Source organism: Meles meles, chromosome 1 (assembly GCF_922984935.1).
Source record: "Meles meles chromosome 1, mMelMel3.1 paternal haplotype, whole genome shotgun sequence".
Taxonomy (NCBI): domain Eukaryota; kingdom Metazoa; phylum Chordata; class Mammalia; order Carnivora; family Mustelidae; genus Meles; species Meles meles.
Genome location: NC_060066.1, coordinates 20,023,009 through 20,040,175, shown reverse-complemented (window position 1 = coordinate 20,040,175; position 17,167 = coordinate 20,023,009). Strand labels below are relative to the sequence as shown.

Genomic DNA, 17,167 nt, shown 5'->3' with positions numbered 1-17,167 from the left:
GTAGTCTACATGAGCATAAAATAAGCAGAAGACAGATGCTTCTCGCATTTAAAGTTTGATGTCACTGAACGCTTTCTAAACACAGAAATCGGAAGATCTGAGTTCAAGTCCTGACTACTCCTGATCAAAAATGTGACTTGAGCAGGTCCCTTTAATTTTTCTGAACTTGCTTCCTTATCTGTCAAATGACTATGACAGTGCCTTCCTGATCACAGGGATGTCATTAGCCTCAGCTCTGTTCAAATGTGAAATAACTGTTATTATTTCTGCTAATACGCCATCATCAAGATCTCAAATATAGTGCTTGGTATGTAGGTCTTAGAATCAAACATGCTTCCCTCATGGGTGTGCTTACCGTCTCAGTTAGTGTGGTGACAAGACACAGCGTAAAGGACTTGTGCTTGCGCTGACCTGACATGGGGCCTAGGAGGGCTCTGGGTAGAGCCGGTGGCTCTGCCTTTGTTCCTGATTCACAGAGCCGTTGCTTATAACCCTCCTGCAAAGGGGTGCTGGTGGATCATTTGACGCTGCTGTCATTGAAGGTGGTCACTGCAGCTTTCTGCATAGTGTACACGCATTGTGTGTGTGTGATCTCAGACCAGTTCCTGCTGGCTCTCCTGAATCACATATACTGTGTTTACGATAACCTGTTTTATGTTCTTTCCTTCCTTTTGCTGTGTGTATTTTTTCTGTTGTTCTGATCTGGTTGGGAGAATTCAAGCATCTGCTTGAAGCAAAATTACCCGAAATGTGTATAATGATCCTATCTCACATAAAGATATACATAAACTAGCTGTACCTGTGTACATAGGAGATCTTTGCAAGAATACATAAGCAACTATTTTTTTAAAGATTTTACTTATTTATTAGACAGACAGATCACAAGTCGGCAGAGAGGCAGGCAGAGAGAGTGAGAGGGGGGAAGCAGGCTCCCCGCTGAGCAGAGCCCAGGACTCTGGGATCATGACCCGAGCCAAAGGCAGAGGCTTTAACCTACTGAGCCACCCAAGTGCCCCAACATAAGCAACTATTAACATCGGCTTCTTTTGAAAAGTGGGGGGTCAAGGAAAATTTTGAACATACCCCAAAGTCAATAAAGGAGTGGACCCCCATGCACCTGTCCCCTGGCTTTGACAATTACCAATTCACGATCGTTACCCAGCTTCGTGTTAGACCTATTTGAGTTTCTTTCTATCTACCATGAGCCTGTTTTATTTGGAAAATTTGAAATTTTAATTGTAAAGTCAATTCAAACTTTAAAAGAAAATGCAGGAAGTTAGGTTTCATTTGTTTCTGTCTTTTTTTTTCTCACCCTTTTAGACTCCAGTCCCCTCAGGGGTAGGTGATCCAGAGCGATTGTCTCCGACTTCCCTGGTCCCCAGGGACGGATGCTGGCTGAACATCTGGGAAAGACAGGAGCTTTGCTTGACAGAACATCTATGTCAGCGTTATTGCCTTAATCACAAGGCTCGCACTGTCAGCCCTACTGTTTGGCTTGCTGTGTTTTTTAATTAAACTGTTTACTTTGGCTGAGATTTATGACGCTGTTTTTAAATGAGAATATGTGCTTTCTGTCCCCTCTTTGTTCCCTGGGCCCGACAACCTGTGCAATTCTCTGCAAGCTATTTTTCGCAAAACAATCTCTGCATTTCTTATCAGATGGAGGGTAATTTTACAGGGATTATTAACACCCTGCGCTCAGGAGTGTTTGTTCTCCTAGGGCTAGAAGAGGAAATTGTCTGATGCAAGCCCAGCAGCTGGTTAGCTGGACAGGAATAGAATATTACAAAATCACCTTGAATCTAAAACCTGTGCACCAGCTGTCTGAGATGAAGGACGGGAAGGTGGTTTTCGTATTTAAATTTCTTCGTCGGGGGTATTGAAAAACGTAGCTAAAATAGAAATGGTTATTTTCCCCAGTGGTTCAGTGTGGATCGATCTGGACTGTTAGTCAGAAGACCATTCGGCCCTGTGCCTTGTTAGCACCGAGTGCATTGCATGATCGAATTGATTTTTCACATCAGTGAGAACTGATCCCCTCCTCTGCGCTAGGCACTAGAATGACACAAATAAATCAACAACTTTCCCTTAGTATCCTGCTCCTCGTCTAACTGTTATACAGCAGGATGAATGTTCTACTCCTGGCACCAAAATAGCGTGGGAGAAGAGAGGAAAGAAGGTGCTGTAGCTTTCGAAGGCCCGGGGGGGGCGGATGTTCACAAAGGAGGTGCCTCGTCAGCTGAAGAGCAAAGACAATTTTCTGAATTATTGAAGGCGGAAGGAGGGTCTCCATCTTGAGCAGAGGCATGGGAGGTGATGGCCTGCGTGGGGTATGGGGAAGGGTCCAGTGTGCCTAGACTTCAAGGCGGGTGTGTTTGTGTTTGGGAGGTGAGGAAGGTGAGGAAGTTTGGAAAGCCTCCTTAGAGCCTGAGTAGGTGTGGTTCTTTAGGATTCGGACAATTGAGGCTTCCTCAGCCACCTGAAGGGATTGGTTCTGGTTATTAGTAGGGCACACAGAGTGCGGAAGAAGAACTAGAAAACCTAAGGAACCAAGCTATTCCAGGGACAGGCATCTCATGCTGTCTGTCATTTTGCACCCTCTTTCTCCTCTTTCTCTCCACTAGCTATGCTGTGCCGCCCTCCCCACTCCCCTCACCTTCCTGGTTGGCAATTTTCCTCAGCATCTTGGTGGGGAGTGTTCACCTTTGCTCTGGGAATTCCATGGAGATGGTCTCGGAAATATGGAGGGTGTATGTGGGACAACCGAGTGGGAAAACCAGGAAGTACTTGGGACTTGGCAGCCTTTTGGCTAGAACAGCCCACATGGCTGTTTTATGCATTGACATCCGGTGATTTACATTTGAGCAAAGTGTTCCATGGACAGTGAGTTTGAAAACTCCAGCTCTAGTTTAAATCTTGGAGGGAGCCATTCTGCTTGGCTCTCACTGATTATGTCACTTGGGTTGGGTAAGATCTCATGTCTCTGGGCTCACTGAACAGCCCATGGGCACGTATGTGCAGGGGCCACCAGAGGTCATGGGCTCTTTCAGTCAGGTATCTCCCCACATGGAAAGAAAACAGGCTCAGAGTTGTCAACCCTGCTGGGGGTAGATAAGGTGTGGAAGGTGGTTTTAAGTCAGAGGGGGTGTTAGACATGGTGGACAATGTGACTGACGTGTCCAGGCAACATGTCTTCTTTAAAATGTATGGTTTTTAGCCCCTTGCTCAGCATTTTGTGGTCTTTCTATTCTAGAAGAGGCTTGGCTCCTCAAAATGTCTATTTTTCCATAAGACTTTGAAATATTCCTTACTCTATTCCCTTTTTGGAGCTCTCCATGCACATTAACATATGAAAACCTATAGGGGGTAAGTTAAGTGCAAGTAAAAGGAAATAATTTTTTGAAAAACACACATACACACGCAACATGGATTAGAATTTTGGAGATTGATTACCTGGAATGGAAAGCATAAATAGTTTTGTAAAAAGACTTATGGTTACCAAGCTGTGGGGTGGGGACTCCTAATAGTTAGAAGCCTCCTTACCTTTTTGAAAATTTTGAAAATTTCGAAAATTTCTTAGTTGCTTGGACATTCATTTTTTTTTCAGCAAATAGTAAGTGTCCAAAGTGCTAGGCAGAAACACTTGGTTATGTATTTGCGGTGTGAAAATTCTTATCTTTTTATTGGGATAGTTTTTCAGGAAAGTACAATTTTAAAAAAGTTTTTAAATATTTCTTTTATTTATTTACTTGAGAAAGCGAGATCAAGTGGTGGGGAGGGGCAGAAGGAGAGAGAGAGAGCGAAGCAGACTCCCTGCTGAGCAGACAGCCCGATGCGGGACTCGATCCCAGGACTCTGAGATCATGACCTGAGCCGAAGGCAGACACCCAACCAACTGAGCCACCCAGGCACCCCCAAGAATGCATAATCTTAATGGTCATTTTTAGAATTCTGTATTTCTGACTATGAAATTAAAAAAAAAAGATGCTAGCACCATTATTAAAAGTTTTTAACCACAGTAATGAGTTGAAAACCATCAGTATCTCCTGGATCCAGAGTTCTTTCCCCTCTACCAGATGACTGCTCCGTTTTCTAAACATGGAACTATGCCAGGCCATGGTGGGGCTGCAGGGAGAGAGTCTAGAGCTTCTGCCCTCAGTGCAGGGTGGGAATCGGTGGGAATCAAGAATGCTCACGAATTCGCCCCATGCTCGGGTTCACGAAAGGATAGGAACTGAAAGGTTCTATTCTGTAGTATTTGAAGATAAACATTACCTATTAATTTTTTTTAAGATGGAAAGTTTATAGGAGCTAAAACTCCTCTTTTGGCTCATAACATATTCCTCCTCCACCAAATTATATGGTAGCTTGTTCCATGTTTCGATTTCTAAATAAATTGGTCCTCATTATTCTTGGATTCCTGACAGACATCACGTCTGAGAATTAATGTTTCACATTCTGCCACTTTGAGCATGTTAAACAAATTACTCAATGTCATTCTCACTGAATTAATTAGAGGGAAGTGAGACTTCAGCACGCCTATGTGAACATGTTTTTTTTATCAGGCTTTGTTTATTTTGTATTAATAATTACAACTCCACATTGGTTTTGTGGCTTTAACATTACCTGCGTCCGGGAGCTGCCGTGAGGATTGCTGTCCATAAAGTAGTGAAAACAGTGCCTAGTGCATAGCAAGGGCTTGAATACTTGCGTTGTCCTTATTAATGAACTTTGTGACTGTGTGATGAAGTAATCACCATGGGTATAATTATCCCCATTTTATCAGGGAGGATTCTGGTGCTCAGAAGTTGGATTGTTTGGAATTACTGGCAGTGTCAGAACGAGAATGAAAAGTTCCTATTCCTAGTCTTGTGCTCCTGATTGCTCTCATAACAGACATTTTCGGGTTTAGTATTTCGATATATGAACTTGGGAGGATGCAACATTCAGGCCGTAGATGTGAAGCGAGCATAGGTGTAAGTGCTTAGTCAAATACTAGGCATCGAGTAGGAATGCAGCGAGCATGGATTTTTTCTTTCTATGCCGTTTACAGGCGTTAGGATTCTCATTTCTTTTCTTTTTTTTTTTTTTAATTGTATTTATTTGACAGAGAGAGAGTAGGCAGAGAGGCAGGCAGAGAGAGAGAGGAGGAAGCAGGCTCCCCGCTGAGCAGAGAGCCGGATGCGGGGCTGGATCCCAGGATGCTGGGATCATGGCCTGAGCTGAAGGCAGAGGCTTTAACCCACTGAGCCCCCCAGGCACCCCAGGATTCTCATTTCCATCCTCCCTTGTCCCTGCCGATGTCCCAGCTGAGCATTTCACCTGCAGACCACTTGTGCGTCCCCAGACTTTAGCCCTTCCTGGTGGTCCTCGTCAGCTCAGGCCACCATTACAGAGTATCACAGAGGGAGTGGCTTGAACAACAGAAATTTACCTTCTCACAGTTCTGGGGGCTAGAAATCTGAGATCAGGGAGGGGCAGGGCTGGTTTGTCGGAGGCCTAGCTCATAGGTGACTGCCTTCCCCATGTGTTTTCACGCTCTTCTCCCTGTACAGAAGTGTGTCCTAATCTCTGCTCGTCATAAAGACCCTAGTCCTCTTGGATTAGGGCCACCCTCAAGACCTCATTTTAATTTAATTACCTTTTAAGAAACCCTATCTACAAATACAGTCACATTCTGAAGTACCAGGGGTTAGGCCTTCAGAATAATGAATTTGAGGGGAACACACTTCAGCCCATCAGAGTGGTCTATCCAGGAAGAGAGCTGAGCTTCTGAGCCCCAGCCCTGTGTGCTCCCAATTTATACTCACAGTCCCTGGGATAGCAAAACCCATTAAATTTCATCCAGTCAACTGTGTTCAAAAAGCAGGCAAGAGGACAGTCTAGTTCCTTCCTTAAGGAGTAGACGAAAGGAGGTTGAGACCTGTGCTGGGTGCCGATGCTGAATTGACATTCTGTTGCCCAGTCTCAACATGGCCAAGGATGGGGTGAGCAGAACTGCGTCCATTCTACAGAGGAAGAAGTAAGCCTCTGGCCTCGCTCACACAGATTCTGTGGGATTTACTCAGGTGGCACTCCCCTTCCACAACGGTGCTGAGAATCTGAGGTTAGAACAGGACCATGTGGGCAGAGCAGGAAGAAAGCCGACCTTGTGTTTCACCCAATTCAAACCCTTGAGAATCAAAAAGTAAATGCAGGCTGGGCGCCTGGGTGGCTCAGTGGGTTGAGCCGCTGCCTTCCGCTCAGGTCATGATCTTGGGGTCCTGGGATTGAGTCCCGCATCGGGCTCTCTGCTCAGCAGAGAGCCTGCTTCCCTTCCTCTCTCTCTGCCTGCCTCTCTTGTGATTTCTCTCTGTCAAATAAATAAAAAAAAAAAAAAAATCTTAAAAAAAAAAAAAAAGTAAATGCAGGCTGATAAAAGAAGAGGAACCAAATGAAAATAAAAATGTAAAGGCTGGTTGAAGACTCTTTTGGAAAAAAAGTCATGGAGTTCTGAAGGGTGTAAGGGAAGGCTCTGGGTCAACCGCTTTCCCCCACGCTAATCCATCAGCCTGTAAACAAATCATGTTTGTCCCACGGCCTTCAGCCATCTCTCCCGGATATTCTGTTTATCCCTCCCTGGTTAGAGGCAGCACAAAGTGGCCATTGGGAAGTCAGACTCTGAAGTGAGACCATCAGGTGCAAATTTAATTTTCTTTGCTTATTAGCTGTGTGGCAAGTCACTTAATCTCTTTGAGGTTCTCTCTGCTGTTAAAAAAAAAAAAAGCGCAGAGGGTAATAGCAACTCTCGGTGAGGTTGTTGTGAACATCTATGGAATGTGCTTCGATCAGCACCTGGACCCTCGTAAGCCTCACCAAAGGATTAGCTGTTGCCCCTGTAGAAAGCGGGACAGGCAGAGGCCGGGATTTTTGTGCTACTTTTGAACGTAGGTCTCTAATCCTGGAAATACGTAATGGGCAGGTGGTGGACATTCATTCGTTTCTGTTGCATAGATGCACGAATGCCCATGGGGTGGACCTCTGTGACGAAGTGGAAGTGCCTGGTTTCAGCAAGTGTTTAGAACTTTTGTTTGTTGTTTGGTTGAAGCCATAAGCCCACTGGTGGAGGGAAGAAGGGAGCCTGCCAAGTGGCAGGTTGTCTAGCTCTAGCTTGTTCAGGGTTGTTTCGCACCCTCCATCATTGACCTGTATTATCTCTAGATCTGGGGGTAGAATCATTTCCTGGGACCTCTGGGCTGGGACAGTGTGGCAACCCCCTCCCGACCTGCAGGTATGTGGATGGCCCTCTGATACACTTAGAGCCTCCACTTTGTTCCTGAGCTCTGGGATTGGCTGAATGATTTGTGTTGCCATTAAAATTCCTGGAAGTAATTGCCAAATTTTCTTTCCAGGCTCAGGCTGCATGAAGAAAAGGTGATTAAAGATAGGCGACATCATCTCAAAACCTACCCAAACTGCTTTGTCGCAAAAGAACTGATCGACTGGCTGATTGAGCACAAAGAGGCTTCCGACAGAGAGACCGCGATCAAGCTCATGCAGAAGTTAGCCGACCGGGGCATCATTCATCACGGTGAGTGCGGTGCCCACCGACAGTCACGGTAACTTGGGAGGAAACCAAAGACCACGTCTTCCATTCCCGATATGTACCCTCCCATTGAACAAATAAAACGCTGGCTCTCCTGTGCATCTGTCTCCAGTTGACATTCCCCTCCTTCCTCCAAGAGGCAGTGGGGTTTATTTCCATTTGCTCTTAAATACATTTCCCTTTCTGTATAGGCATCTCTTAGCAAGGTATCGTGTTGCTTTCGGTGCTTTAAATCATTACATAAGTGCATGTTTGTTCTTTCACAACTAGATCAGGACCGTAAGATTCACGCATGTTAATGGCGTAACTCTCATTTGCTCATTGCCACTGCTGTGTACACCATATATAATTACTTTTGCCATTATCATTAGCTATGCCATATATAATGGGTACGCTTACCCATTCTCCTGCTGATGGCCATTTAAGAGGTTTCTGAGTTTTTCTGTTACTCTCAGTGGTTCCAAGAACACATCTCCTGGAATTTTCTAACCCTGACCAAGACCTCCCACGTGCTGTTGTTTGGCTGGAATGCCCTCTATCTTCGCTTTAGCCCAATTTCTCGCCATCCTTCAGGTCTCTGCCTGCATGCAAGCTCTTCAGAGTAGTGTCCATTCCCTGCAACTAGGTTACTGGGTTACTGGTTATTCCTTCTTTGGGCTCCCAGTGCAATATCCCCTTCTTTTGTTGCCCCCTCGCACCGTATGTTAATTCCAGGTTGACGTTTCTCGTTATCTCACTCGACGTCACATTCTTTGAGGCTGATGCCTGCCCCAGTATTTCAAGAAGAATTTGTGGCATGAATGATACATAGAACGGTGTGACCATTCTACTAGATAATGATGGTGATGATGAGGATGATGATGATAGCTAATATTACTGTGCTAAACACATGCACAAAATCGTAGAATGGTGTGCTTCAGAACTTAGGTAGTAAAACAAGTCTTTTTTTTTTTTTCATTTTTTTTTTAATTTTTTAATTTTTTAATTTTTTATTAACATATCATGTATTATTAGCCCCAGGGGTACAGGTCTGTGAATTGCCAGGTTTACACACTTCACAGCACTCACCATAGCACACACCCTCCCCAATATCCATAACCCAACACCCCCCCCCCCCCCCGCAACCCTCAGATTGTTTTGTGAGATTAAGAGTCTCTTATGGTAAAGCAAGTCTTAATTAACCTTTCACATCATTTGAGGAATTAAATAAGATTTTTTTTTTCTTATTGGCCTCTCTGTGTACTTTGTGTTTCAGTGTGTGACGAGCACAAGGAATTCAAGGACGTCAAACTCTTCTACCGCTTTAGAAAGGATGACGGCACCTTCCCGCTGGACAACGAAGTGAAGGCCTTCATGAGGGGACAGAGGCTGTATGAGAAGTATGTCGCACATGAAATCCCCCACTGTGATGTTAACTTGTGGAGAGAGACAGGGCTATTTCCGTCTTTTTATCATTCTGCCTTCAGCCTGACTCTTCCCTGTGGGACAGTTACATAACTGTTCCTTTTAATACGGGAAAACTCGATCACTCATTTTCTTTTCTCTTTGCCAGAAATCAAGTCGATTTCGTAAGATTCTTAATAAAGAATTCATTTAAATAGAAAATGCTTTATTTAAATAGAAAATACTTAAATATTTATTTTTTATCTTTGAGTCGACTTAGCAAAAGTCCAGAAATAAAAAAAGGTTGGAGCTCGATGTTTGCCCTCAGTAAGTAAGGCAGTTGCCCATTTTCTCTTTTTGAGGACTGTTGTATAACTCAGAGGTTTAGTCTTGTCTCTGAGCTGATCTCCTGGTCCTGTGGCCTCTTTCCCATCCCACCTCTTGTTTTTGGCCTGGACAGCCACTAGGGAAAGGAGGGCGGGGACGGGAGCTCCCTCCTTAACTCTGGGTGCCTTTCAAATAGGTTGAAAATAGGTCTTTATCACACAAAAGAGCCTACTGTGTGATGGGTGGGTTGGTGCCTGGGGAGGTGGGTCTGGGGAGCCAGATTAAGTCACGTGACGGCGAAGAGCCAGATAAGTTTGATTCTAGCCCTGTCACCTCCCCTCTGTCAACCTCAGTGTCCTCTTTTATGACCGAGGAGGGGTGATGGGACCACCTCCTAGGTGTTTAGTGCTGTTGTGGGAATTAAAAGAATTCATGTGTCAGGTACTTGAATATTTAGCTCAGTGACTGCGGTATGCTGTCAGGCCCCAGAGATGATAGCCATTTCAGATAATAGTATGGCATTGTCCAGCCATTCAATGCCACTTAATGCCCTGTACGTGTGTGTTCCTTCTCCCATCACTTGCTTTCTACAATGGAAGGGTAGAAAATCCCTCCTCTCCCACACTCACATGAATTTGAATGGAAGGGGTCCATCAGCACCTTCATTTGTATATCTGAGTGCAGTGCTTGTTTTGTTGCTGTTTCCTTTCTTTTTATGTTTATTTATTCTTCTTTAAATTCAACTGATTAACATATAATGTCTTACTAGTTTCAGAAGTAGAGGTCAGTGGCTCATCAGTCTTATATAACACCCAGGGCTCATTCCATTGCGTGCTCACCTTGAGGCCCATCCCCCAATTACCCCATCCCCCCACCCCGTCTCCCCTCCAGCAGTCCTCAGTTGGTTTCCTGTGATGAAGAGTCTTCCGTTGTTGGTGTTTTCTTTTTCTTTCTTAGCTCCTTCTGGAAAATTCTAGTAGGTGTTAGATGTTTAGATCACCAAGACAGTTCTTTCAAACTGTAAGATTCTATGTTGTCAAAAATATACATGTCATTTCCATGGATCAATATTGCTGTCTTTTTTCTGTGTGCAGTTGCCCTTCCTGTCATTAGTGTTCGGTATCTCAATTTCCAAGTAAACTTATTCCTCCAAACTGCTTGTGAAATTAGTACTAGGAAAAGTAATTTAATCGGTACTTAACCTTGCATGAACTAGCTGCCTCCTCACAGTCTTGGCCCTACACTTGGTTGCTGGAACACACTTGGAACAAACTTTGGAGCCTTTGGAATGATGGCTCAGTTTACCTACTTGAAAAGTTTTATTTAGCATTATATATTATATATATAATATAATTACAGAATAATATAATATATTGATTTATTGATATAAATATATTAATTTATTTTTATATATTAATATAAACTATAAAATTTATTAATATGAAATTTAATATAACTTTTATATATTTTTATATATAATTTTTCTTGTATTTCCCTGGATATCTTTTCTGTGAATCTCAGCATGTACTATTATTTTGTAAGCTTTGTATACTTTCAAAATTATATGAAGAAGAAAATAGTTTTGTTCACAACTCTTTTTAAGAAATTTATTTATTTTAGTATTGAAGGTTTTTTCCTTTTTTTGCCAGAAAACTCGCTTAGGATATCTCTAACATTTGTGAAAGAAGTCCTTGCAAAATATATGTTCCTTTTATTTTTTTTCCTTTTAAGATAATAACAATAACATCAGTTGGTTAATAACTATGTGTCAGGCATCCTGCCTGACTAGTCCATTTGTTTGATCATCATAACAAACCCTGATTTAGATCAACTGTACCCATTTGATGGATGAAGAAAATGTGGCAGGGAGAGATTCAATCTCTTACCCAAGGTCAGCTCACTAATAAAAACATCTGGGATTTGAACCCAGAAGCCCAAAGCCCAAACTTATTGCTACTAGGCTATGATAAATCTTAGAATGTTTATTATTAGGAAAGATTTGTCATTATTTATTATTTATGGAGATTAAACTTACAAAATTAATGTTTTCTTCAAATGTAGTTTAACTTAAAGTGTAACATGGGGATTGTAAATATCCAGATATAGAATTTTCTGTAAAATTGATGGAAATTTGAAAATATTCCAAGTAGACATTGGAGGTGAATAAAGTGATTTTTCTTCATGATGAATCTACCTATAGATTTAGGGACTAAAGAACATAAGGAATATAATTATTGGTGCCTTAACAAAAAAATAATAGAGATAAATCTATATGGTACTTTATAAAATGTGATGAAAACTATATCTTTTATTTATAAATTAAGCTCCTCAAAGCATTTCCACTAGATTATTTTATCTGAATTCTCTCAATAGACTAATGATAGAATGGCAAATAATAAGAGAAATAATAACGTAGTAATTAACGGTATAAAATATAATATAAAATACATGGGACATTACATTACTACCCTGTTTCTCAGAAGGAGCATCTAGGACCTGAGGCAATCAGGTCATTTCTGTGTGTTGGTGATACAGCGTGAGAGGGTAACAGGTGTGTGGGCTGCTGCTCCCCACACCCTCCCCGCAGCTCTGGGGGGCTGGCTGTATTGTCAATATTTCCTTTTTGCTCTCCTCTTGCTTGTTTGTTCTGTGTTATTAATAGAACTTTGTGAAACCAGGTGGTTTCTGTCTGGGGTTTTGCTGAACCCGGCTGACTTGGGGGCACTTGGCTTTCTAACCTGTAGAGGTGTTTCGCAGTCTGCTAGTTTGTAGGGCAAAGCTGTACTTCCAAATTAAATTCAGTGACTCTGCTACCTCTTAGGATCCGTACTCAAACAAATTCTGGTTAAGGGGTGAAAACTGGCCCTTTCAGGGTGTCCCACCATGAGCAAGGTTATGGGACAGCTGGTGACATGAGTCCTCTGCAGAGTGAGTGACAGTGGATATGGTTTTCAGAGTCACACAGCCCTCTGTGTGAGGGCTCACACATGAGTCTGTGTGAGTCCAGTCCCAGCCTCGCAACTGGCTTGCTCCGTGACCTTGAGCCGGCAGCGGAACCTCACTGACCTGTAGTCATAAATGGAAGTAAGACGGGGTCCCACCTGGAAAGGCTGTGGGGAGGACTTTACAGCCTGTACATTGCCAAGCACAGCGCTTGGCATGGGGTGAGCCCCCAAGAAAAGTTAGCTCCTGATACTAGAGTAGTAAATCATAATGTAAATAAATGATACCCGTCATTATTTAACCCGGCACAGAAGTTAAGAGCCCAGGAACCAGGCTACCTGGGTGTGAATCCTGGCTCCGTGCCTAATTATCAAGTGCCTTCACCAAACTGTGCCTGTATTCGCCCTCCTAGTAGATGGATATATGACCAGTATCCACCTTTCAGACTCTGTGTGGGGCTTAAATGAACTACATGATGTATCAGGCACACAGGACAGGGCCTGCCTCGGAGTAGGAGCGTATCCCATCGCTCCTCTCCTGCTGCCAGCTGGAAGCCAGTGTGAGAAAGAGGATGTATGCCCCTGGATGGATGCCCAGACTTTGTCATTTTGCGTAATTTATCTGAGCACATTCAAGGCACAATGCACGTTCATCAACAAGCTTTCATCAGACCTTTACTGCACCTGAAGGTGCCTAGAAGAAGGTCCGCCATCTCTCCAGGAGGTGCTTCCCGTTTCCCACTTAATTTTGCGTGGGTCCACATGCCCCAGACACACAACGCATGACCATAACTCACATTCTCCTGAACACTACAATTTGTACTTTTCTTTTTAAATTTTACTTATTTATTCATGAGAGAGAGAGGCAGAGGGAGAAGCAGTCTCCCTGCTGAGCAGGGAGCCCGATGTGGGACTTGATCCCAGGACCCCGGGATCATGACCAGAGCCGAAGGCAAACGCTTAACTGACTGAGCCGCCCAGGTGCCCCAATTTGTACTTTTTAAAAAAATTTTTTTTTAAATATTTTATTTATTTAACAGAGAGAAATCACAAGTAGGCAGAGAGGCAGGCAGAGAGAGAGGAGGAAGCAGGCTCCCTGTGGAGCAGAGAGCCCGATGCGGGGCTCAATCCCAGGACCCTGAGATCATGACCTGAGCAGAAGTCAGAGGCTTTAACCCACTGAGCCACCCAGGCGCTGCCCAATTTGTACTTTTCAAATGAGACCTGCATGAATAGGATAAATATCCGTAACTTAGAAGAGCAATGTTGAATTTGTGCCGCTGCCATCCTGTGGTAGAAGATAGTTGGAGTGCATGTTCCAAACTATAAAATTCGATTAGCAAAAGAGATCCGCTTTAAAATGAGTTGAACTCAAGGATGATCCGCTCTATATACTGATAAAGAGAGGTAGCTATAAAAGAGAAAATGAGTTGAATGTACAAATTTGGACTTTCCTTTCGAAAACTAGTAGTTGAAACGGACATCTGAAACTAACCTTGATTTCGTTGTGAGACCTGGAGCAGACTTCTCTGTTCTAGTTTAACCCCAGGCTTCACAGGAAGGTAACTCTCTTCTAGGTCTGGTTCATACAGACATTAGTTTAGTTTTTCACCTCAAGAGCCTTTGGTTTTGCTCAGCAGCAAGAGTTTTCTCTGTCCAGCCACTGATAGTCTGATCAGTTTGCATAAGAGTGTAAGCCTGATTGAAGAACTGCTTTAAACCGCCTCATGCCGTTAGAGTTCCCACCGCTTTCTTTATATTCTCTCCTCGAAGGAAAATACAAGGGGGAAACTATATCCAAAGGGGAAAAGCCCTTTTGTGTGTTTTATCTTATCAGAGGTTTCTCTACTATGTGCCCCTGGGATCTTTTTCCTGTTCCCTCCCAGTGCCTGGCACAATAAATATTTGTTGAATGAACAAAGGACTCTGCACGCTGTGATTGCCTTGAGCTGCCGAGCCTGGTCCATGAAAGAACTACAGAGAACTTGCTTTTAATGGCAAACAACAGTAACCAGAGATTTACCTTCTCTCGCCTCCTCAGGGTTTACAAGGCATCTTATGCATTAATGTGTGTGATTCCCCTGTACAACTCTGGGAGTAAAACCTGGGAGACACAATTCATCCCACTACAGAGGTGGGGAACATGAACTGGAGAGAGGTTTAATGACTGGTAGAAGATAGTTGGAGCGAATGAACCATGCTCTAAAGCATGGAGCTGCAGCAAAAATAAATAAATACATAAAAATAAAATCTTCAGTGGGGCACATGGGTGGCTCAGTGGGTTAATCCTCTGCCTTCGGCTCAGGTCATGGTCTCAGAGTCCTGGAATCGAGCCCCGCATAGGGCTCTCTGCTCAGCAGGGAGCCTGCTTCCCCTTTCTCTCTGCCTACTTGTGATCTCTCTCTCTGTGTCAAATAAATAAAATAAAATCTTTTAAAAAAATAAAGCCTTCAAGCTTTTGACCTTATCTTGTTTCATTTCTGGGAGAGAAGTGCTGTTTGAACGGAGATATGGAATTCTATGGATTGATTCAAATTTTGTGTTCAAAATGTGTTTTAATTATTTTGCATACCCTAATAAAAATACTTTCCAATAGGCTATGTACATCACTGTCACAGTTTACTTGTACTGCCCAGTTTAACAGTGATTCATAGAATCTTGGAATAAACTTTCCTGTCTTCTTGGTTTATTTGAAGAGTGTCCTAGGATTGCATGGTAAGTGGATTAAACGTTGTTCCCTTTTGCAATGGCTTGTCTGAGTGACAAGGGATGATTTCCATGCTGTGTAACTGATGTCAAGGACTGTTAAGGATCTTGAGATTTTATCCTACTTGCAAGCTAACAAGTTTGCCTGCCACCATTTCCAGGGTGCTGGCAGAAGACAGGAGACCCCTGGGTCAGAGACAAGGGACAGTTTGTTGCTCTCAGCAGTGGTAATAACCAGAGTATCATCATTTTCTGGAACCAGTTCCCCAAGCCTCACTTCCCATAGAATAGCACAATGGAGGCCACTTGACGCCTGCCAGGGTTGGGTTACGGAAGAGGATCCCAAGCTTGAGGAACCTGAGTTTTTTTGTAATAGTCATTACGCAAACTGCTCTTTAGCACAGAGTGAGACTTATGTTTCTTATACAGGATAGTAAGCCAATCTGCCCTTTTGCTTCAGAGACAGTCACTATCTGCCTTCCAAGTCTGCTCACTATACAAGCATTCTTGAAAAGATGGTTTAGAACATATGCTGTCGCTGCTTCTGCTCGCAAGATATTAAGAGATGTGTAAGATCCATGGAGAATTATCTCCGGGCAACTAAACCAAAATGCAAAAATTAATTGGATTTGGTGCTGATTATTTTTTTTTTAAAGATTTTATTTATTTATTTGACAGAGATCACAAGTAGGGAGAGAGGCAGGCAGAGAGAGAGAGAGAGGAGGAAGCAGGCTCCCTGCCAAGCAGAGAGCCCGATGCAGGACTCGATCCCAGGACCCTGGGATCATGACCCGAGCGAAAGGCAGAGGCTTTAACCCACTGAGCCACCCAGGCGCCCCTGGTGCTGATTATTGAGAGAGCCATGAATATCCTCACCCGTATCCTTACTTCTGTATTTTGTTTGTTAATCAAAACTCCCTTACAGGTTTCATTTTATAAGTAAATGTTGTGTTATAAGCATGAGATTTTTAAAAATGGGATTTTCTGTAAAATTTTATTTGAGAAAGGAGATTGGTTTAAAAAGTTTTAAAACAGGGCTAGTTTTAAAGGGCCATCATCCCCTCTCACAGGGTGTTTAACAATCATTTTAAGACAAAAATGTAAAAAAAAAAAAAACTAAGTAGTTTCATTATGTGTGCAGCTCTACGTAGAGTCACAAGAAACTTTTGACCTAGAACCACATCCTTGCTGGATGCTCCTAACCATCTCTTCTTTGTTTTTTGTTTTTTTTTTTCTTTAAAAAAAAAAAGGTTTCTTTGTGCAAAATTGTGTGTTTCACCTGATGAGTTATTAAAATGTTTAATAATTTGTCAGGGAGAGACCGTATAAAACAAACTCACTGTTTTATCATTTTTTTAATATCAACACAAATTTTATTTATTATTTATTATTTATTTTTTAAAAGACTTTATTTATTTATTTGTCAGATTGAGAGAGAGCGAGCAAAAAGCAGGGGCAGCAGCAGAGGAAGAAGCAGGCTCCCTGCTGAGCAAGGAGCCTGATGTGAGGCTCGATCCCAGGACCTGGGATCATGACCTGAGCCAAAGGTAGATACCCAACCAACTGAGCCACCCAGACACCCCATCACAAATTTTATACTACAGTTATTTTCAAATAATTTATCTAAGCACTGCCTTATACATTCTAAGTGTAGTTGAGAGTATGGAAGACAATGTGCATGCATGTTGATATGAACCAGCCCTGGTTCGCCTAATTTTGTTGGTTTTCCTATTTTTAACAGCTGCAGCTTCAGCCTGCCAAGGAAGGGTGAAGTAGGAGACAACCTCATGGCTAGTTTGGTCCAGGTAGCTGAGCTTGGGCCAGTTCTCCAGGAATAGAATTAGCCAGTGTCTGCACATTTAGTGATGCCCTGAGACTGGGCGGTAGGGGTGGTGAAATGCATCTGGGAACACAGAGCCGTTAGAAACACAAAAAGTGGTGTTACAGCTGCTTCATACTCATCAGGGTGGTGATCACCAAAACAAACAAACAAACAAACAAATGATAAATCACAGTGTTGGTGAGGATGTGGAGAAACTGGAACCCTTGTGCGTTGCTGGTGGGAATGGTGTAGCTACTGGGAAAATGGTGTGGGGGAGGGAGTCCTCAAAAAATTAAACATATATATACCAGATGACCTAGCAATTCCACTTCTGGGGGTATGTACCCAGAGGTATTGAAATCAGGGATTTGAACAGATATCTGTACACCCATATTCACAGCA

General features: G+C 43.0%; 1 protein-coding gene across 1 annotated transcript in view; it reads left to right on the top strand.

The window, feature by feature from the left end:
* The window catches only part of DEPTOR (DEP domain containing MTOR interacting protein), a 135,242-nt gene that overhangs the window by 37,340 nt on the left and 80,735 nt on the right, over nt 1-17,167 (top strand). Inside the window, exons 2-3 of the mRNA XM_046006184.1 lie at nt 7,392-7,570; nt 8,841-8,964. Coding sequence (XP_045862140.1) covers nt 7,392-7,570; nt 8,841-8,964 — 303 coding nt within the window. The remainder of the gene's footprint in view (nt 1-7,391; nt 7,571-8,840; nt 8,965-17,167) is intronic.